General features: G+C 42.2%; 1 protein-coding gene across 1 annotated transcript in view; it reads right to left on the bottom strand.

Annotated features, from left to right (window-relative positions):
- The window catches only part of RPP14 (ribonuclease P/MRP subunit p14), a 461,268-nt gene that overhangs the window by 47,167 nt on the left and 391,840 nt on the right, over positions 1-22,261 (bottom strand). The window contains exon 5 of the mRNA XM_044078796.1: positions 20,832-20,910. Coding sequence (XP_043934731.1) covers positions 20,832-20,910 — 79 coding nt within the window. The remainder of the gene's footprint in view (positions 1-20,831; positions 20,911-22,261) is intronic.

Raw genomic sequence — 22,261 nt, 5'->3', positions numbered from 1 at the left:
ATGCTTGTCATGGTGGTGGTGAAGTTGCAGAGGTAACATTAAACCCACTGACAAAATTTCTGAAAATGTGCAATTCCCTAATTCTTCTTACCTCTCTCGTTACACTTTTTAAGGACTTCTGCAGCTGATGGTCCCAAAGACTACCTCTCTGAATTCAAAATGTCACCTCTAGCATCATCAGAAAAGTTTTGTGTACACAACATTGTGAATATCCTTATAACAATTCCAGTAACAGCATCAGCTCTGGAAGTGGTGGCAGCAGCTGAATTGTATGCACATTTCAAAGAGTGGTTAGCCACTTGATACACAGAAGCAATAAGATTACACAAAGTTGCCTTTTACTCATATGAGGAAAAAGATGCCATAATGTTCCTCATACTCTCAAACAATGAAAACAAACTTTAATGTATAAGTCTGAAAAATGAGAATTACACATAGAAGTGTAGCAGAAAACGACACATTTTCCCAAATCTATCCGAAAGCCTTCCCACTTTTTTAAACACCTTTATTAAAATATTATTTAAAACATAGGGAAAAATATATTCCAATAATAGAAAAAAGTATTAACTTGTTCCCAGTTACATAGCTATACAAAAGTATGTGATACATAATGTATCAGGCCAGCATTACATGAACTGCTCAATTCTTGTCCTTCATTAAACCACAACCTTCTAGAACATTATTCAGCATGTACTGTTCCCACAATTTCAATTTATTTCTATTAAACTTGTTCCTTCCCATTTCCAGTTCTTTTATCTTTCTTACAATATTCAATACCTCAAATACAGTTGCTTTACACTTTTGATTTCTATTTTCTAGTAATTGATTTTTGGCAGCCACCAGAATTAAACATAACAAGGCCTTACTATGTTTAGGCAATTCAGATCCCGTGTCTCAGCTCAAAAGCATCATTTCCATTGTTACACCAATTTGCTCACCTAATATTTCTGACAGAGTACTCTGTATGGAATTTTTAAAGTCTGCCAACTTGTTACTCTCTCAAAACACATTCCTAGTTACCTGTTTATTCCCCATCACACCTCCAACATTTGCCATCTACGTGAGGAAAATTTCTTTAGATTCTGCTTGTGGTATAAAAATTCCTATGCAAACACTTCCAAGCAAAAATCTTAAATCTTCTAGACTTTGATGCATACTTGGGGACCATACATGTCCTCCCATTGTTCCCTTGAAAATTGCTTATCCAGTCTCTCTCACCAAACTTCCTCTGAGTGATTCCTGTAGTTATAATAAAATATTTTATATGTCCTGCTAACAGCAGCTTCTGTTCAAGATTCAAATAAAAACTCAACCAGCGTAAATCTTTCACTTAGGATTCCTCTAGCCATTTCTCTTTGCCTATACTCGGATATCAATTCCTTGTAGGGAAGGGAGTCTCTAGCCTGCAGTCCAAACGTCGTCTTTGCCTCTTCCCCTTCTATTACCTTTCTCGCTCTGGTTATTTGCTCCCAATACCTTGGGTTCCTTTGTCATGTTTCTCTAGTAAATTCCAGCCCCTCTTTCCTATTATTTGCCCCTATTTAAAGTCATCCCTATCGGCAAAATCTCCTTTCTTGAGTTGGCTTAGTTCTTATGATACTATCTGCTAAAAAGCTTTCCCATTCTTGTCAGAAGGGGAGAGATTAGCATTAACACATGGATCTGATCTGAGGTCAGAATATAAAAACTGAGAAACTTATTCAAACTATCTGCTTCCTTGAAGGTAGCAGGTGAGCTACAGGCTGTAATAAAAGCATCCTCCAATGTCTTAAGAACAAGAGGAACCACAGTAGATTCAAGAAATTCCAGCTGCAGTAAATAACATTTCTTAAGAGACAGGAAGATCATTATGTTCTAATTGAAACAGCTGATTCATTTGGGAAATTGTTTCAAAAAAGAACAGAATCCTTCCAAGGGACTGCAGGAAACAATTGTTTCCTCAAAATCAGAATAAGAAACAAGAGGGGAAAAAAACAGAAGTTGTCCTTTCACAATTAGTTTATGATTCAAAATCTTGACTCTCCTCGAGAATGAAGAAGCCTTTTTTCTTTTACTAGAAACACCAGAACTGGAAGGGTCAAGAACCTGAATGAAACCACAAACTAAGCAAAAAAATCACTCCTGTCCAAGGTATCCAAGGCACAAGACAACAGTATAAGAAGCACAACAGGTAGCACACACTCATCACTGGTGCAGAAGGCTATGGGTTCTATTACCAAACCAGGCAAATTAACTGCTGATACTGAAGGGGGGGGGCTGCACTAGTGTGTGTGTAGTCCTTCTGATGAGATATTAAACAGAGGTCTCATCTGCTTGAGTTGGTGGTAGCTCATATGGATATAAAAGATCTCATGGCACCTATTGAAAAGAGTAGGGGTACTTTACTTAACACAACATAAAAATCATTAATTTACGTAGTTATAGGCACATATACACTTTTCTGTTTCTTACTATATATAATTTTTCTTATAGCATTATTATTTTTCCATAACTGACTTCCACTCCTTCTTCCACAACCATAATCTGATTTTTCACATATCTGCTAAAATCCATTTCCCATTAAACAAAATTTAATTCAATCGTTCATTCCAAAGAGCTCAGGGTTGGGAGGGTGGCCTAATGGTTAAGGTGTTTGCCTTACAAACATAAGGTGCAGGGTTTGGGTCTCACAAGGGATAACTGGTTAAGCTTAAAATGGCTCGTAAGGGCAGTTAGCTTAGTACAAACTATCAAACCTATCATAATAACATGAAATACATTCTCATCTACCTTTCTCATATATTCTCTTATAATATCCATAATCATATTCATATCTATATGATTTATCTCATTAATAATCTCAAAAAAAACCTTCACACAATGGATTTCCAGAGTTTCATCACTCTTACATGCTCTGCTGTCTCTCCCACCGTGCAGAATAAGCACACTCTTTGCCATATTCCCCTTTACTGGTAATTTATTTATAGTTTAATACTGATGAAACACACTCATTACTACTTATATATGCAAACAATGCTACAGTTCTATAAACAGGCTGTCTCCACCTCACATCCATAAAACTTAACATTCCAATCCTTAACCAACAATACATCTAGTATTTCTAGAATTTATACTGTATTTTTTTTTTTTACAAAATACAGCCACTCCAGACCAGCTTACACTTCCTAAATTCCATATTCTATTTCCATCTCACAATTTTTCTGTTTGCTGTCTTACTTCGTCAGGAATCTTACTATCTCTAAAAGAATAACATTCACATCACATTTAGCACACCATTCCAGTATCCCTAGCCTTCTTGCAGTGATAATAATACTGTTCGCATTTGCTGAAACTACTCTACAATGGTTACATACCCTTCTTTTTAAGTTTAGGGGAATATTTTTTAAATTTTCGTTTTCTTATTTCTACTCTTTCCCCTACTGAATATCTTTCCTGGGTGTATGAACAAATAATCCTTAATCCTCAGAATCAGATCTTTCAGATTTTTTTTTCCTGGCTAGAACTTCAAACAAATCCTGTGTGTCAACCCCTTCTCGTGACCTCTTCTCCGCTATGCAAACTCTCTTTAACTTTTCCCCTCTATTTTTTTTTTCTTAGGTTCATAGGTATTTACTAGGCTAATTAGCACAAAGGCCTTTTTAAGCCTGGCCATGCATCAAAATCTTTGACAAATTCTGGTACCCTTGATAAGTGTAAGCAGGGGCTTGGGAGATGAAACATTTACAAACAGAGGCCTGGGTAATTAACCATTTACATGTTGCCTGTGTCCTCCTCGTAAAGTTCCTTCTTCACCTAGTTCATCCTCTCCCTCAGCTTCTTCTTGTCCTTTGTCAAGTATGTTTTCTTCCGTTCCCACTTCTTTTTTATTGTGTAATTGTCAAAATCAAACTGTAAATAAACTGCATTCAGACATAGACCTTCTTGCTGTGTGTCCTTTCTCCTCACACTGGTTACATTGCATCTTGTCACAACCATTAACTAAATGAGAAAGTTCACACACAAGAATCATTTTAGGCTGGCATATTTTAAAGTCCCTCTAGGACCAGCCACAAAAATAACACCTGTCAAGGGTTGCACCATGCTTTTTTCACATTATAAAACAGATTATAACCTTCACCCTCCATCCTGTAAATTTCTCTCATCTCTAAATTTCACAGTGTTATCAACAGTTGCACAACAAACTCTGCATGCATTTTTTATTAACATCTTTTAGTTCATCAGTCCTAAACTGCAAAGTGACATATACCATTTTCCTATGTGATCTAAACTATCTGACTATAGACTGGGAAACCTACACCACCACTAGTGCACAAGTAGAGAAATTCCTGGACTTTGTCAATACAAATGCCAAGGAACAATTACCCACGGGGGGGTAACATCTTGGATCTTGTCCTTACAAATACAGGAGTATCTTGTACCATCCCTTGTATACCTCATCACTTGGTAGGTCTGACCATAAAGCAGCCTCCTTCAAAATAAAATTGAAATAAGTGATCCCTTCCACCAGAGGTACCTTTAGAAATTTAAGACAAGCTACCTATTCCTCAGTGCTACACTGGCAAGTTTCAAATCCTCACCAAACTCTACTGATTCCAATGAAAACTTAGAAACATATGCCACCACATTAGACCAGCATGTAAACAGCTGCATAGCTGCAGCTGTACCTCACAGGAACAAGTGCAGGTCAAGCCCTAAAAACACACCCTCATGGTGGAACCATAATATCGACAAGCTTTATAATAAAAGGAAAAACATTTGACCAAAAGTCAGAGGAGTAATTCACAGAAGGTTAGAGCTCTTGTTACTGAAAAAAAAAAAACTCTTAATAAAATCCACTCTAGTCAAGTTTCTGGCTAAAATAGCTACCCAAGCCAAAGACAATCAAAAGGCATTTATTTTAGTTATGCTCATAATCTCAAAAGCACAATACAGCAATATGCTGAGCTGACTGTGAATGATATCACCTACACAGAGCCTGAAGTTACAGCGAGCCTACTGGCCAATAAATTTAGCTCTAACTTTACTCCTCTCTCCCCTCTGTCTGTCCCTCAAGATTTACTTGAAACTGGCTTGCCTTCAGCAATTATACAACACACGTCCTAAAACTATCAAAAACTAAAAATACTGCATTGATGGGTCCTTACCATATCCCTGGATGCAGCTTAAATAACATGAAGCACAAAGTACAGTTGTGTACACCTACCATAAATGTAGATGTTAGAGTGTCTTCACTGTTGCAGTCATAACTGTAGGGTGCTCCTGCCGGCAGGCAGCCCGAGGTCGGCCAGAATCCCAAAGTCTGGGTCCGGCGTCGGCTGTATAAGCTAGTACCCTGACGTCAGTACGCTTTGGTACATAGCCCTCAGCCGACGCCATCTTCTCCAGCCTTTCTTGCCCTAGATGTCAGAAGTCCCCAACAAATCAAAAATGAATCCAACAAGGAAACACAAATACACCACAAAAAGGAAAAGAGAAAACAGGGGATAGGAGGAGGAAACCCCGACTGCAACAGTGAACACTAACATCTACATTTATGGTAGGTGTACACAACTGTACTATGTTCTTCGTGTTTCACTGTTGCAGTCATAACTGTAGGGTGGAATCCCAAAGCAGTGTAAAAGGGGAGGAGGCTTTAGATAGAAGAAGGGGAGGCAAGAATAGCCTGCAAGACAGCAGAGGCAAAGCCTGCCCTGGACTTAGAAAACAAGGGGAGATTGTAGTGCTTGGAAAAAGTATGCACAGAACTCCAAGTGGCAGCTTCCAAGATATCCTTGGTAGGGACTCCTCTGAGGAAAGCTGCAGAAGTGGCAGCTGCTCTAGTAGAATGACTTCTAATGGTACCTGGAAACTGTTTCCCATGATGAGTGTAACAAAATCTGATTCCATAAGAAATCCATTTGGAAATAGTTTGTTTAGAAATAGGTTTTCCAAGAGAACTGGAGGCAAAGGAAACAAACAATTGGTTAGACTTTCTGAAATCTTTAGTCTTGTCCAGGTAAAATCGTAAAGTACAGTTTTGTACCTACCATAAATGTAGATGTTCGAGGATCCACATTGCTGCAGTCCTAACAATTGGGTAGTCCGCTGTCCAGTCGGCCCGAATACCAAAGTATATGGCTGACGTCGGTCAGGGCGCATTAGACTGACGTCAGTACGTCAGGGTACTAATGCGCATGACGTCATATCCTCAGTCTTTTCTTGCCCCAGATGTCAGAAGACCCTGAAAAGATAAGGCCCAAAATCCAAAACACCAAATATACCTGCACCAAAAATATGTACAATATATACAAACTCAGCTGAACATAACCTCACCTACACAACCACCCCTAACACAGAGGGAAGGAGGGAGGATTGGACTGCAGCAATGTGGATCCTAACATCTACATTTATGGTAGGTACAAAACTGTACTATGTTCTTCATTCCACATTGCTGCAGTCCTAACAATTGGGTAGAATCCCAAAGCAGAGGTAAGGGAGGCTGGCAAATCATAAAGAAGCAGGAGCTGCTAACATGCCTTGCAAAATGGCTGTTGCAAAACCAGCCCTAGACTTAGAGTAGAGAGGAAGGTGGTAATGCTTAGAGAAAGTATGCACTGAACTCCAAGTAGCTGCCTCCAAAATATCCTTAGTTGCCACCCCCCTTAGAAAAGCTGTTGAAGTGGCAGTAGCCCTAGTGGAATGAGGCCTAATCCCAGCTGGAATCTCCTTGCCATGATGGGAATAACAAAATGCAATGCAAACCCAATCCACCGAGAAATAGTTTGTTTTGACACAGGCTTGCCCTGAGAACTCAAAGCAAAAGAAACAAACAACTGCTGAGACTGCCTAAAATCCTTAGTCCTGCTCAAATAACGCAATTGCCTGTGTACATCTAAAGTGTGCAAAATCTTTTCCCCTTTGTTTTGGGGATCTGCATAAACGTAGGCAAATGAATAGTCTGGTTTAAAGCCACACTAGAAACCACTTTAGGCATAAAGGAAGGATTTATGCGTAATGATACCCTATCCTTATGAAAAATCAAAAAAGGCTCAACCGCCATAAGGGCCTGTAACTCAGAAACCCTTCTTGCAGAAGTAATGGCCAACAAAAAAGCAGTCTTCCATGACAAGTATTTCAGTTCAGCAGTAGCTGCAGGCTCAAAAGGTTGTAGAGTAAGTTTCTCCAACACAAAATTGAGATCCCAAGCAGGAGTAGGAGCTCTCGGTACGGGGTCTTATATTCTTTGCCCCTCTAAGAAATTGCTTGAACAAAGGATGTGAAAACAATGGTGGGTCACAATCATAGTGAGCTGAAATTGCTGCAGCATGAATCTTAATGGAAGAGAAAGACAAACCTTTGTCCAATAACTCAGTAAGATATTGAAGAGCCACACTCAAATTAGGCTCAAATCTCCAAATTCTTAGCTGCAGCCCAAAATATAAATCTCTTCCATTTTCTGCATACACTTTCCTTGTACTAGGTCTTCTGGCTTCCATAATCACATTTAAAACTTGTTGAGGAAGTTGAGACCTGCTGCCTTTTAAAACAGAATATGCCAGGCTGTTAGATGAAGAGAGTGAAGCTTGACATTGAGCAGACCGTCCTTCTGAGACAACAGATGTGGAATCAAGGGTAAAGGCCATGGGGGCTTCTTTACCAGACTCCTCAGTAATGGGTACCAGTGCTGCGAGGCCAATCTGGAGCTATTAAAATCATCCTTGGCTTGTCTTGTCTGACCTTTAGAAGCACCTTTGGAAGAAGAGGCAGAGGTGGAAACATACACATGAAGATTTTTCCAACTGAAAGAAAGAGCATCCACTTTCCAAGCTGTATGATGAAACCTCTTTGTGCAAAACTTTGGCAGCTGGTGGTTTAGTGGAGAAGCGAACAGATCTATGTCTGGAGTTCCCCAGGACACTGTCAATTTTTGAAATACATGAAGATCCAGTTTCCACTCGTGGGGATCCATGATTTGTCTGCTTAACATATCTGCTAAGGAGTTCTGTGCTCCCGGCAGAAACCTTGCCTGAAGAGTTAGTTGCAAGCTTAGCGCAGTCTCCCATAAAATCATTGCTTGCCTGCACAATGGGTAAGAATGTGTTCCCCTTGTTTGTTGATGTACCACATGACAGTTGTGTTGTCTGTTAGAATCAACACCTGCCCTGAAGTAACTTCTTGAAAGCCATTAATGCAAACTGGACTGCTAACATCTCCTTCATGTTGATATGTAGATGCTGTAGTCTGGCAGGCCACTTGTCTTGTATCCACTTTCCATTTAGATGAGCTCCCAAGCAATGTCTGAGGCATCTGTCGTTAGAATTTGACTCGCCTCTGGCCGGGTCACAGAGAGTCCCTTGTTTAGGTGACATTCCTGAGCCCACCACAAAATTCCTTTCGAATGCAAGGTATTATTTGAATGACAGTGTCCAAATCCTGGCAGTGCTGTGTCCATACATTTTGAGATACCATTGTAGCTTCCTCATATGCAGTTTGGCATTGGGAAGCACCAGAATACAAGATGCCATGAACCCTAAGGCTTGAAGGACTGTCCTTGCAGTCAGCCCGGACTGAAGAGATAGTTGATGGAAGTAACTGGAAAGATTCTTTTGTTTGTCCGGGGTTAAAAAGGCCATCTGGGCTGCTGTATTCAGTCTCACACCCAGAAAGCACATGTCTTGAGAGGGTACTAGACTGGACTTTATTTCGTTCACAGAATACCCTAGGCATCTTAGCACTGCTATGACATATTCAAATGCTGTAGAAGGTCTTCCTTTTCTTGAGCCAGAATCAGGCAATCGTCCAAGTAAGGATAGATTTGAATTCCTTTTAGCCTGAAGTAAGCTATCACTGGAGCCAGAACCTTTGTGAATACTCTGGGCAGTAGATAAGCCAAAGGGCAATGCAGAGAACTGATAATGAGAATTTCCAGCTCGGCAGATACTTTCTGCAACTTAGTCTTATAGGCACATGAAGGTAAGCTTCCTTGAGATCTAAAGTTACCATCCAGTGATTCTTGCCCAGCAGAGGTAAAAGCTGTTGTAACGTCAACATTTTGAACTTGGGAATGTCCAGATAAGTGTTGAGGATAGATAAATCCAAAATTGGTCTCCACGTGTTCCCCTTCTTGGTACTAGGAACAGGCGAGAATAAAATCCTAGGCCCCTTTCTGGCACAGGAACCGCTGAATGGCCCCTATTTGGAGCAACTGAGAAATTTGCTTGTGAGCCTCTTGTCTTTGTAGAGGAGGAATGTCTGGCATGCCTTTGAAAGGAGGCAAGGTATGGAAATAAAACCTGTAACCGTGGTGAATGATATCCAGAACCCATTTGTCTTGGGTAATTAAATCCCAATTTTCTTTGAAAAGAGACAGTCTTCCTCCTAGAGGTGCCGCCAGGCGAGAGGGTACTGGCAGCTGAAAGGGCAGGTCATTGGGTCTGCTTACGAAAGGACTGACCCCTGCCCTCACTAGAAGCCTGAGCAGGTGAACTCCCTGTCCTAGGCCTAAAAGCACCCTGAGCTCTGTTCAGACACATGAACTAAATCCTGCAACTCTTTACAGTCAATACCTTCCGCCAGAGCATCCACCTTAGATTTCAACTGTGAAAGAAGATAATTCTGATATTTTAACATGTGAAACTGACAATTCAACGCCCTCATGGCTAAAGTGGAAGAAGTATACACTTTCTTTCCCCATCTATCCAAAGCCCTTGCCTCTTTATCAGGAGGGACAGGATTTTTAACAACTGAGGCCTTTACACCTTTAGGCCCCTGAGAGACAGTTTCGGGTCAGCCCTAGGACTCTTAAAAGATACTTATGAGCTTCAGGCACCCTATAATACCTATCCGGTTTAACTGGAGCAGGAGGCAAAGAATCAGGATTCAGGAAGCCTCTGCAAAACATCTTCCACCACATTCAAAACAGGAGGTATAGCTAAAGGCCTATGCTGGGGTAAAACAAGAACTCCCTAAGCCTTTTCCTGGAATCAGAGAAATCTTGGCCTTCCCATTTAAAATGCTCCCTCATGGAATGCAAAGTCTCTGAAAATGAAAAATCCTCAGGAGGAGAAGCTGAAGGAGTAGAATCATCCACATCAGAATCAGAATAAGTAGGGAACTCCTGCAAGTCTTCAGCGAAGACTCAGAAGCCTCCGAGCATTGCTCAAAACTCTCAAACTCAGGTTCCACCCTAGGCCTCTTTGCAGGAGATATCATAGAACCCCTTATCATAGTAATCAAATCTTCTGCCATTTTAAGCATATGTTTCTTAGGCAAAGACCCTGAAGCAGTAGGAGAAACCCCCACTGAAGCAAAACTTGGCCTGCCCCTTAAGGAAGCCTTGGGAACAGAAGGGAGGCCCTAACCACCTTAGGAAGTGAGGGAAGAACAGCCACCTGAGAAGCCCCTCAGCCTGGCCTACTTCCTGAGAGGAAACATCCTGTAACAGTAAAGTCTCACCCTGAGACTCCAAAGAAACACCTGGCAAAACCTCTGGCTCCACTGAGCCCTCTAAAGAACCGACGTCTGGGACTGTCGGTTCTTCCCTAGGTTTTGCTGTTTTGTCCTTGCGTTTTAGCGAAGCGGCCGGAGCATCCGGCGGCATTTTATAGTTACAACGCTTCCCAAACACTAACCTGGCACAGTCTAACCTTCTCTTAATAGTGCGTTTGTTAAATCTAGCACAAGAGCGGCATCCAACAACGTCGTGCTCAGGCCCTAAACAAGGTATACACAAAGTATGGTAATCCCTATGAGGTATCTGTTTCCCACAAAATACAGTTATTTACTTTTTCTGACATCCGTTAAATGAGGCAAGAAAAACCAAAATAATCCCAACGGGTACTTAGCCAACTTTGATTCGGTCTGAAACTCTGACTTCAGAAACTTTCAGAACGCCAACCTGCACTCGCAAAATTGCTTCTGCATCGGACCATGCGGCAAAAAAGACTGAGGATATGACGTCGGTCATGCGCATTAGTACCCTGACGTACTGACGTCAGTCTAATGCGCCCTGACCGACGTCAGCCATATACTTTGGTATTCGGGCCGACTGGACAGCGGACTACCCAATTGTTAGGACTGCAGCAATGTGGAATGAAGAACATCTGTCTGTGCACATCTAATGAATGCAAAATCCTTTCCCCTTTATTTTGAGGATTTGGAAAGAAAGTAGGAAGGTGAATTGTCTGATTCAAAGCCACTTTCGAAATCACCTTAGGCATGAAAGTAGGATTGGTCCTCAAGGATACTCTGTCCTGATGGAAAATAAGGTATGGTTCCACAGCCATGAGAGCTTGCAACTCTGAGACCCTTCTGGCAGAGGTCAATGCTAACAAAAGAACAGTCTTCCAGGATAGAAACTTAATATCTGAAGATGCAGCAGGCTCAAAAGGAGGCAAAGTAAGTTTTTCTAAAACATAATTAAGTTCCCAGGCAGGGACAGGAGGGGTCCTTGGAGGCCGCAAATTTTTAGCCCCTCTCAAGAACTGCTTCACCAAAGGATGAGAAAAAACAGGAGGATCAGAACTGAAATGCGCAGAGATAGCAGAAGCATGAATCTTAATGGAAGAAAAGGAAAGTCCTTTAGATAAAAGTTCCGAAAGGTAAAGCAAAATAGAAGAGAGATCAGGTACCTGAGGATCAGAGCCTCGGTCCTGCATCCAAATAGAAAACCTCTTCCATTTAGAGGCATAGGATTTCCTAGTGCTAGGCCGTCTAGCTTCCAAAAGAACATCCAAAACTTGTTTGGGAAGACTAGAGGGAATCAAATTCCTTTGAAGAGCCAAGCTGCCAGGCAAAGTGTCTTGAGATTGGAATGTAGTAACTGACCCTGATGCTGGGTTAGAAGCGAAGGGTTCAGTGGGAGAATCCAAGGAGGCCCCGAGAACAGGAGCTTTAAAGTTGGATACCAAAACTGTCGAGGCCAATTTGGAGCAATCAAGATGAGGAACTTGGGCTTGTCCTGTTTTATTTTCAGTAATACCAGAGGCAGTAGAGGAAGAGGAGGGAAGGCATATGCTGAAAGGCTTCTCCAGCTGAAGGACAGGGCATCCACTCTCCAAGCTGTTTTGTGGAAGGACCTGGTGCAAAAGCGAGGCAGCTGATGATTGAGATGGGATGCAAACAGATCTATCTGGGGACATCCCCAAACTGCAGTAATCCTGTTGAACAAGTTGGTGTCTAGCATCCATTCGTGAGGATCTGGAATGTTTCTGCTCAGGCTGTCTGCTAAGAGATTCTGTTTCCCTGGAATGAATTGAGCCTGGAGATGTAGATTCAAATTTAGAGCTGTGTCCCATAAAACCATAGCTAGTCTGCAAAGGGGGTAAGAATGAGAACCCCCCTGCTTGTTGATGTACCACATGACCGTGGTGTTGTCTGTGCGAATTAGCAGAGGCCCTGGTTGTAAAAGGTTCTTGAAGGCTAGAAGGGCGTTTTGAACTGCCAACATTTCCTTCAGATTGATGTGCCAGTGAAGATGGTCCTTTGTCCAGGTTCCCTGCTGGCAATTGTCTAGAAAGTGTGCTCCCCAAGCATAATCTGGTTAGGATTTGAGTAGGTTGAGGAAGACGAAAAGGTTTTCCTTCGTTTAAAGTGCATGCCCTGGACCACCAGAGGAACTCCTTCTGAAGGCAGGGGATCAGAGGAATCAGAATATCTAGATCGTGGTAATGCTGTGACCATACACTTTTCAGATACCATTGAAGCTTTCTCATGTGAAGCCTTGCGTTTGGAATCAACAGAATGCAGGAAGCCATGTAGCCCAGAGCCTGCAGGAATTTCCTTGCAGTGAGCTGAGATAGAGTTGCCAAGGTGTTGAAAGTAGAAGCCAGCTGAGTTTGTTTTTCTGGAGTGAGGAAGGCCCTTTGTAAGGTTGTATTTAAGAGGGCTAATGTGACTTTTTTATGTTCACTGAGAATCCCAGTAGGAGGAGAAGACGTTGAACAAAGTCCAGATGTTGAAGCAGAAGATCTTTGCTGTCTGCCTGAATAAGGCAGTCGTCCAAATAGGGGTAAATCTGGATCCCCTGAAGTCTGCAGTAAGCCACTACTGGTGCCAGGCACTTGGTGAAGACTCTGGGCGCAGTAGATAAACCAAAGGGCAGAACAGAGAATTGAAAGTGCCTCGAACCTGAGGAATTTCCTGCGTTCTTGTCTGATGGGAATATGTAAATAGGCTTCCTTTAAGTCCAATGTCACCATTCAGGTGTCCTGAGAGAGCATTGGAATTAGCTGTTGCAGAGTAAGCATCTTGAACTTTGGAATTTCCAAAAAGGTGTTTAACACAGAAAGGTCCAGAATAGGTCTCCATGAGTTTTGTTTTCTGGGAACCAGAAACAGTCTTGAATAAAACCCTTTTCCCATTTCCGAGAGTGGAACAGGCTCTTTGGCTCTCATGGCCAGAAGAGCATCCACTTGAGTTAAGGCCTCTGACCATTGAAGTTTTGGCAGATCTGGCCAACCGTGAGTCCTTGGCAAAGTGTGAAAGTGGAATTTGTAACCTTTAAAATCACGTCCAATACCCATCTGTCCTGGGTAATATGAGTCCAATTTCTGTAAAAAGAGACAGTTTTCCTCCGAGGCGTCCAGGTGAAGGGTCCTGAAGCCCAACCGAGAGAGTCATTTAGTTTGCTTTCTTTGAGATTGGGATCTGTCTTCTCCCCTTCTAGGTGAAGAAGCAGTCCATTGTCTAGATCTGTAAGAGGCCTGGCCTTGACCACGACCTCTGGAGCCTATATCTTCCCCTTTGAGGCCTGTCAGGCGTGGGAAAGGACCAATTTTAGAGGGCCAATTCCTGGAAAATCTAGGAGGCTGAACTTGCAAGAAATCTTTTACAGTCTGCATAGACTTTGCCTTTTCTTCCATCTTTTTAATAACTTCCTCAGCCTTAGATCCAAAAAGAACATCTTGTTGAACAGGGGCATCTAATAACTTAGCCTTAACCTGTTCAGGTAAACTTTGTTCACGAAGCCAGGCATGTCTCCTAATAACAGTACCAGAGGCAGCAGCCCTGCAAGAAGCATCCAAAACATCAAAACCACAATGTAAGCTATGCTTGTTAACCTGTTCAGTAGCATGCAAAACATCCTGAAGTTCCTTATCCTCTGCACAAGCAGGAAGGGAAGCAAGCTTTTGCTTTAAAACAGACAAAAGAAATTGCTGACATTTAAACATATGAAACTGGCAATTTAAAGCCCTTACAGACAGGGTAGCAGAAGTATATACATTTTTTCCCCACCTGTCTAAAGCACGAGAATCCTTCTCAGAGGGAATAGGATTTTTAGAAGTAGCAACCTTAGCAGCCTTAGAGCCCTGAGAAATAGTTTCAGGATCCAGAAGGGTTTTAAATAAAATAAATGAGAGTCAGGAACCCTATAAAATCTATCAGGCTTAGAAGGAGCAGGAGGCATGGAATCAGGATTCAAATTAGCCTCAGAAAAAAGCATCATCTACAATGTCCAAAACAGGAGGGATAGCTAAAGGCCTATGCTGAGGAAGAAGAAGAAATTCTCTAAGCCTCTTCTTGGAAGCAGAATATTCCTGTCCTTCCCAATGAAAATGTTCCCTCATCTCATGCAAGGTTTCCCCAAAAGAAAAATCCTCAGGAGGAGGCCGAGGTAAAGAGTCCTCAGCATCCGAATCCTCATAAGGGAAAGGAATAGTCCTGATCTGAGGAAGAAACAGAAGATACAGAAGCCTGGTCAGAGGAATCCAGAGTAACATCCTGTCGAGACCTTTTCTCAGGAGGGGGGTGAGAACCCCTAATCATTGTAAGCAAATCTTCAGCCATCCTCAATAATTGCTTTTGTGTCTTGGGAGTGGATTCAGAAGCAGCTTGAGCTGGAACTTTAGACTTAACAGGAGTCTTTGTCTTTGCCTTTGAAATAGTGATGTGAGTAGGCCTGAAAACCCCCTCAGAAGCCGGTACCTGCACAGCGGTTCCGGACCCATCTGAAGGAGCAACGTCCAAGGTCCTGCAGCAGTTAAAATAGTGGGCCTTGATGGCTCCCCATGGGAGTCCGTGTCGACCATCGGTTCAGAAGTGGCGGACGACAGGGGCTGCAAAAGCGCCTCACTGGCGACAGCCGAACCGGACGCTGGCTCCAGCTGCAACGAGTCCTGTTTGGACCTCGGAGGCCTGTATTTGTCTTTGCGCTTCTTTTGGACTCCGGTAGTGTCCGACATTCTATAATTCTAGCGTCTGCCAAAATAATTTAAAGCCCAATCGCACCTGCGCTTGATAGTACGAGAGTTGAACCTGGCACAGAACCGACAACAAGAAACGTCGTGGTCAGGGCCTAAGCAAGGTAGACAGTAAGAGTGGAAATCTTTATGAGGTATTTGTTTCCCACACGCTATACAATTATTAACTTTTTCTGACATCGGAGGAACAAGAAAAAGATTCCCCAACGGGGTACTTAGCTTTGAGAAGAGAAGTAAGAACTTCGGACCGACAACAACCAAATGCGCTGTTCGAAAATCGCCAACCAACGACTTGCGAGCTGCTTTCCACCGCATGGCAAGAAAGACTGGCGAAGATGGCGTCGGCTGAGGGCTATGTACCAAAGCGTACTGACGTCAGGGTACTAGCTTATACAGCCGACACCGGACCCAGACTTTGGGATTCTGGCTGACCTCGGGCTGCCTGCCGGCAGGAGCACCCTACAGTTATGACTGCAACAGTGAAACACGAAGAACATCTTAGCCACATCCCTAACAGCACAGTTCAGTCTCAGCCACACCCATAACAGCACTGCTCAGTCTTAGCCACACCCCTAACAGCACTGTTCAATCTCAGCCTCCATACAGGTTTTGTACCAAGTGAATAGAGAACAGCTGTAGTCATTCTCCTGCATAAGGTAGGATCTTCCACAGAGCAAAGCAATTACAGACCCATAAGTCTGAAAAGCCTTATATGCAAAGCAATTTAAAGACTTCTCATGGAATTAGTCAATCAGGACATAAGGGACCTCCAAACATTTGACCAATATCAGTTTGGATTCATCAAGGGCAGGTCATACTTACTCCACCTGGTGGACTTTTTTTGAAAAGGTCATAAAAGCAATGGATGAAGGCAAAACGGTACACACCACATACCTCAACTTGGCCACAGCTTTTGACAACTCCCTTCTCGGGCAGAGTAGTAACGCTGAATAAACCTCTATGTCACCAGCTAGATTGCCAACTGTCTCACAGATAGGATGCGGAAAATCAAAATAGGGGAAGTTCCCTCCACAAAGACACCAGTCACCAGTGCAGGCCCACAGTGTTCTGTGCTGGGAACTCTCCTGTTTGGCACCTACTTTTTTGAAGTAAAAGCCAATACCAAAGGGCTCTGACTGACCAAGTTTGGAGAAGACTGCATGCTAGAAGCAGTCACTGAATCCCCAAATGACAGCCATCCTGCAGGAAGCTTTGTTCCAAATAAATAACTAGTGCCAACATCATAAACTGAAACTAAATGACAGAAAATACATTATTGCATCCTCTACCCCAGGGAACTCCCACACTGACAATACACCCCTAGGATTTGACCAACATATATCCATTGTTGTAAGAAGTTCCTTCTATATTGCACAGCTTATAAAAAAGGGATTATGTCTAGATCTGGGGACATTGTCCACATTTACTCAGCCCTCATTAGGCCAGTCACTGAATATAATGCCCCATTGGCATGTACCTGTCCAGACACATGCAACAACATTGCTAAATGGATACAAGGCCTAAACAACATGACTTACATGGACTGACGCAAAGCCCTGTTACTATACTCAGTATCCTACAGGCTGCTAAAAGGTGATGTGTCTGGCATACAAGGCATCCTCCAACACATTGCTGATGTATTTACTGCACATCATCTGAAGTAAAAGCCAACACTAAAGGATGCAGAAAATCAAAATAGGGGAAGTTCCCTCCACAAAGACACCAGTCACCAGTGCAGCCCCCACCCCATCATGGAACTCATAAACAAAGACATTGGTAACCTCCAAACTCTGGATGCCACCCAGTTCGGATTTGTGAAAGGCAGATCATGCCTCCTGAACCTGATTGACTTCTTTGAGGCAGTCACCAAAGCCGTAGATGAGGGTAAAGTGGTTCACACAGCCTATCTTGACCTTGCCAAGGCTTTCGACACCATCCTCCATTCTGGAATTATAGTTAAACTCACTAAACTAGGTATAAATCCCTATGTCACAAGATGGGTTGCCAACTGGCTCACTTACAGAACCCACACTGTAAAAGTTGCAGACTCCAAATCTGACCTCAAAGCAGTGACAACTGGATTTCCACAGGGTTCCGTCCTGGGATCTCTCCTGTTTGGCATCTACTTCTCTGAAGTACAGGCTAACACAGAAGGCCTCTGGCTAACGAAGTTTGCATATGACTGCAAACTAGAAGCCATAGTCAAGTCCCAAATGATGTGGACATCCTACAGAAGAGCCTCACTGAGACAGATGCCTGGTGTCAGAGCCATGGCCTCAAGCTCAATGTTAAAATGTGCAGTGTCATCCCCTTTGGTAAAAACTCTGTACCCATGAACTATCACATAGGCAACAATCTACTTAACACCGAATGCGTGATAAGAGACCTTGGGACCCAGGTAGACAGTAGTCTCTCCTTTGATAGTCACATCGCCACATTAGTCAGGAAGTCCTTCTACGTGGCACACTTCATCACAGAAGGGTTCTCATCCAGGAAAAAAAGAGGTCATTGTTCCCCTCTACTTGACATTCATTAGACCCATTACAGAGTACAACGCCCCTTTTGGAATGTACCTCAAGACATCTGCAGCAGCTGGAAAGGCCACAGAAGTACCTCACAAAGAGGATTACTGGCCTCAAACAAATGCCCTACACGGACCTCTTTATAAAACTCCAGATTTAAACCATAGCATATTGCCTACTCCGAGGTAATCTCTGTCTAACATATAAAGCTATGTCAAACCCAGAGCTGTTGGACATGCTACACCTAAAGAAATCCCAATCCCTCCAAGCTACACGCTCTAGGGACCTAAACCTTGACACCACAATAAACAGGACAAGCTGGAGGGATAGATTCCTGTTCCAGAGACTTCCCATACTTTGGAACAGGATATCCATCTATGTCAAGTAAAGTTCTTCATTAGCACTCTTCAAGAAAAATCTTGATGAGTGGATGGGAAATAGGAAATACATCCCGGGGATCACTTCTCTGTCTCTGCTCGATAGTGGCACAGGAAAATAACTTTCTTGGGTGGCGTAAGCCAGGGAGCCTTGTTGGCTAGGCTTATGTAGGCCCTTGGGCCGATAGCCTAGTACCTACCTATGAACATCAACAAGTGAAATGTCATCAGAAATACACAGTCTAAGGGTCCAAATCTCTTCTGCAGCATCAACCGAAAGGTTTGGAGGGGACAGGTATACTTCACAGAGGATATGGTTGCTCTGAAACAGATTCAAAAAAGTGTCCATATTCAAGTGCAACTTGGATCTATGGCTGGGAAACAGAAAATTTATCCTAGGACTGCCCCCTGTAGTACTAATGGACAGAGGCCTCTCCTAAATGCTTTATCCCATTCACTGGTCCCCTCAAATTATCTATGGTATAATCTTAGTTAATCTCATCAGAGGTAATATTATCAACCATGGGATGGGTAAGACCAACTTATAACCAAATGGGCTAGGTTATTTCAAGCACAAAAAGGTAAACTGCCTAGGCTTAAAATGGCCCGCAGGGGCAGCTAGTCTAGTTCTTACATCTGAACCTATTCAATATGTTTACATTATCATAATTATCACAATAGATCATATTATAGATTCTGTAAATGTTCACAAATGACCATCCATATATGTGAACCACACAGCTGGAGTCATTATCAACAGCATTTTTTTTTAGATTGTACTTCACTCTCATTCCTAGATGTTTGCTTCCTGAAATACTTATAGAATACTAGTGCTGAGGTAAGGAATGCTGCCTCACAGTTCTTGGTTTTCCATTTCATATCCCAGTTGGCTGTCTTCTGTGTGGAGTCTGTAGGACTTCCTTATGTTTGAGTGTTTTTCACCAAGTGCTCCAGTTTCCTGCTCAATTCCAAAGGCCTGCTGTTAGACGAACTGCTATCCTCTGAACCGCCAGTAGGAATACATATCATGTGTGTGTGACCTGAATTAGTGTGTGCGTGCGCGTGTGAATATGAACTCTGAAACAGATGTTCAGTCTTGGCCATGGATCTCCAACAAGATCAACATTGGCTGCTCTTCCCTTTCACAATTGCACATTTATGTCAACATTTTCAATCCGTCTGAGCTCTAATGGTAGAGAATTCTATTTTCCTCCATCCCTATAGAGGAAGAACGTTCCAACTATTCTTGTTCCATTCACCTTCAACTGTATTAAATCCTCATTATTCCATCCAGGAGAAGCTCTACCGACATAATACTCAATGCTTTACCAGATGGGGTCTGACTCTCCAAAGACCTAAGCAGGTATCGGAGAATGAATGCTTACAGTATCTTCCCCATGGAAGTGGATGTTGTTCCCAATTCTGCCCCTCAGACTCTTGCTGGACTGGTTACCCTGTAGACAGGCCTCCTGTGGGGCAACTGCTGGCTACTGCCAAAACAACAGATAAGGCTGGCAAGAAGGCAGGGTGTAGATCTGTTGAGAAGCTTAAAGGTCCTGCTGCAACTGAGCACCTCAGTGACTGCACTGCCCCACTTCACAACTACTGTGCTTCTCCACTCGACCACAGATTTGCATGGATCAGTAGGCATGACTCTTTCCAAGTGGGAAGCAACAAGTCTATATTTTCTATTTAGTTTCGCAATTTGAAAGAAATAAAAATGTTTGGAAAAGGCAGTGATACATTTAGACTGTGCAGTGGGAGTTTACTGAACAAGCTGAGAAGTCTTTTTAAAAAGACATTTAAAATTCAGCAGTAGAATGGTGCAATGGTTAGTTTTTGCTGCATCACAGCTAGCTCTTTGTTTTGACTCTCTTATGGGTTCCTTCTCTGTGGAATCTGCACTTCATCCTTTTGTCCATACAAGTTTTTGTCTGGGGCTTTGTTTTCCCCTCACATCTGAAAGGCATGTTACTAGCTGAATTGGTAGCCTTCTACACTACCCATACGTGTGCATGCAACATATGGGATAAGTGTGCATGTCTATCCCGCAGTAACCTTGCATCTCATCCAAAAATACGTCTCAAAGCCAATATTATTTCTGACTTCCCCATGACCCAAACTAGGATGCAGCAGGTATCAAAGAACGAATGGTATTTGACATTCAGATTTACTATATTCCTGCTGGGATTGTGCTTCAACTTGCTAAATATCAACATTACCAGCGTTTGATGGACCCAATACTCAAAGTCTGCACATGTGCAAAAAATAATTATGACTCATTAAAAAGGACAAACAATTAGTAATTAAGTACAAAAGATTAACAACTGCATGGCTGTTATAGGACAGGGAGGACGATTTATGAAATGATGCATTCCAAATTACAATGTATTTCTTACAATTGCTAAATATAAACACATTTTAAATTAACATGATCATACCTACAAACCTTAAAATTTCTCCCTTTGCTTTTTTAAACAGACAAAATATTTTAACATTTACCAGAACTGTAATACCATGACAGACAGGTAAGCTTTGAATTAAAGTTTCATCCAAAATCAGTACTGCTGGAGAACTACACAGCACCTGCATTCTATCCTAAATGCCAGGTTTGGAAATTACTTAAGGAACTATTCTAGAAAATATTTAGCATTTTCACCACTGTCCAATTTTTGACATAAGGTCTGTAAATAAAAATATAGTTAATACTGCAAAATAACTTTTTTAAAGTGTTTGGTAAACAAAACCCTTACCTGCTCTACTCTGAATGCACACCTCTTACCATGGTAGGATCCAAGCAAAGTGAGAGCACTCCATAACTTGACAAGGCCGCTAAGGAATAAAAAATAAACATAAAATTGCTGAGTTACTGCTACATTATCCCAATTCCTTCAGCACGGGCACTAAATCATCATTTTCTTCTGGTCTTGTTTAAAAGGCTAGTTATCCAGTAGAACAGAAAAGTAATGATCATTTATCGTCCTTTGGGGGTCCTGTCTCTGAAAAGCAGATTTACCACATGTTGCTTCAATATAATAGGCAAAGCAATGAACAAGCTGCCATAAAGGCAGGCCCAAAACCTTACTATCAAACTCGCTACCTCAGAGAAGTCCAAAAGATACACTACCAAAGCAGGATCAGCAGTGCTGGCGCAGTGGCATACGCATGCTTTCTCATATATGTCACAATCTAGCTACGCAACTTTTGTCAGACAGCTATGAATGTCTTGGTCCCTGTCCTGCATGCATTAACAGCTATCTTCCAACAGATGTCAGTATTGCAGCACACCAGGTCTTCAAGATGGGAGAACCAGTTTCAGTCACCTCACTCCCATATACCAGGCCATCTCCTTCAGCATCTGGGATCACTACCGGAACCGGGTTTACCAGAGCTGTAGTCAGGAATGCATCAGTCTATGTCACATAACCATCAACAGCAAAGCAGCTAGTTGCAAAGTTGCAGAAAATTACTATTTACAATGAGAAATCAATTCCATGGTGGGAGGCTGGCATAATGGTTAAGTTGTTTACCTTAAAGACACGAGAAGTACGGTTTGATTCTCACATGGGGTAACTGGCGAGGCTTAGAATGGCCCACAATGGCAGTTAGCCTAGTACTAATCTATGAACATTGAACTTTTCATTAGTATACATTTTAGCACATATCTAGACACACAGCTCTCTCAAACATACTACCTTTCCTTAGTAAGTGACAGCTTTTTGACTATTTACATATAACTTAGCATACTGCTGTCTTGACAGGGAGACCCAGAGTGCTATATAAATTCACTAGGGAAATATTAAGCCAGGTCACACAGTGAAACTACTCCGGTCTTCACCAACAAGCACCGCATGATCTTCTAAATCTACAGAAATTAGAACTAGTTCATACAAATGGGGAGTTGACACCTAGATTCACCATCCCTTCTCATCCTATGCTACAATGACAATATGGAACAGGACTCCATGTAGTACTTCTGGCATGACAGGTGAACATACTAGTTGTCAAGACACCAACAAAGCTTGTTATAAAACAGTAAACTCCATATAGCTAAGCATAAATCAACATTAAATATTGGGAATAGAAATAGGAACTTACTTGACAATGGAAAAAAAAACAGAATTTCCTTATGTCTCACTAATGGTACATTCGTGGAAGGCTTTGCATGTGCATGTTCTTAATT

The sequence above is a fragment of the Protopterus annectens genome, chromosome 7.part1, assembly GCF_019279795.1.
Source record: "Protopterus annectens isolate FY-2018-M chromosome 7.part1, PAN1.0, whole genome shotgun sequence".
Lineage (NCBI taxonomy): Eukaryota > Metazoa > Chordata > Ceratodontiformes > Protopteridae > Protopterus > Protopterus annectens.
This window is presented reverse-complemented; position numbering and strand designations above follow the sequence as displayed.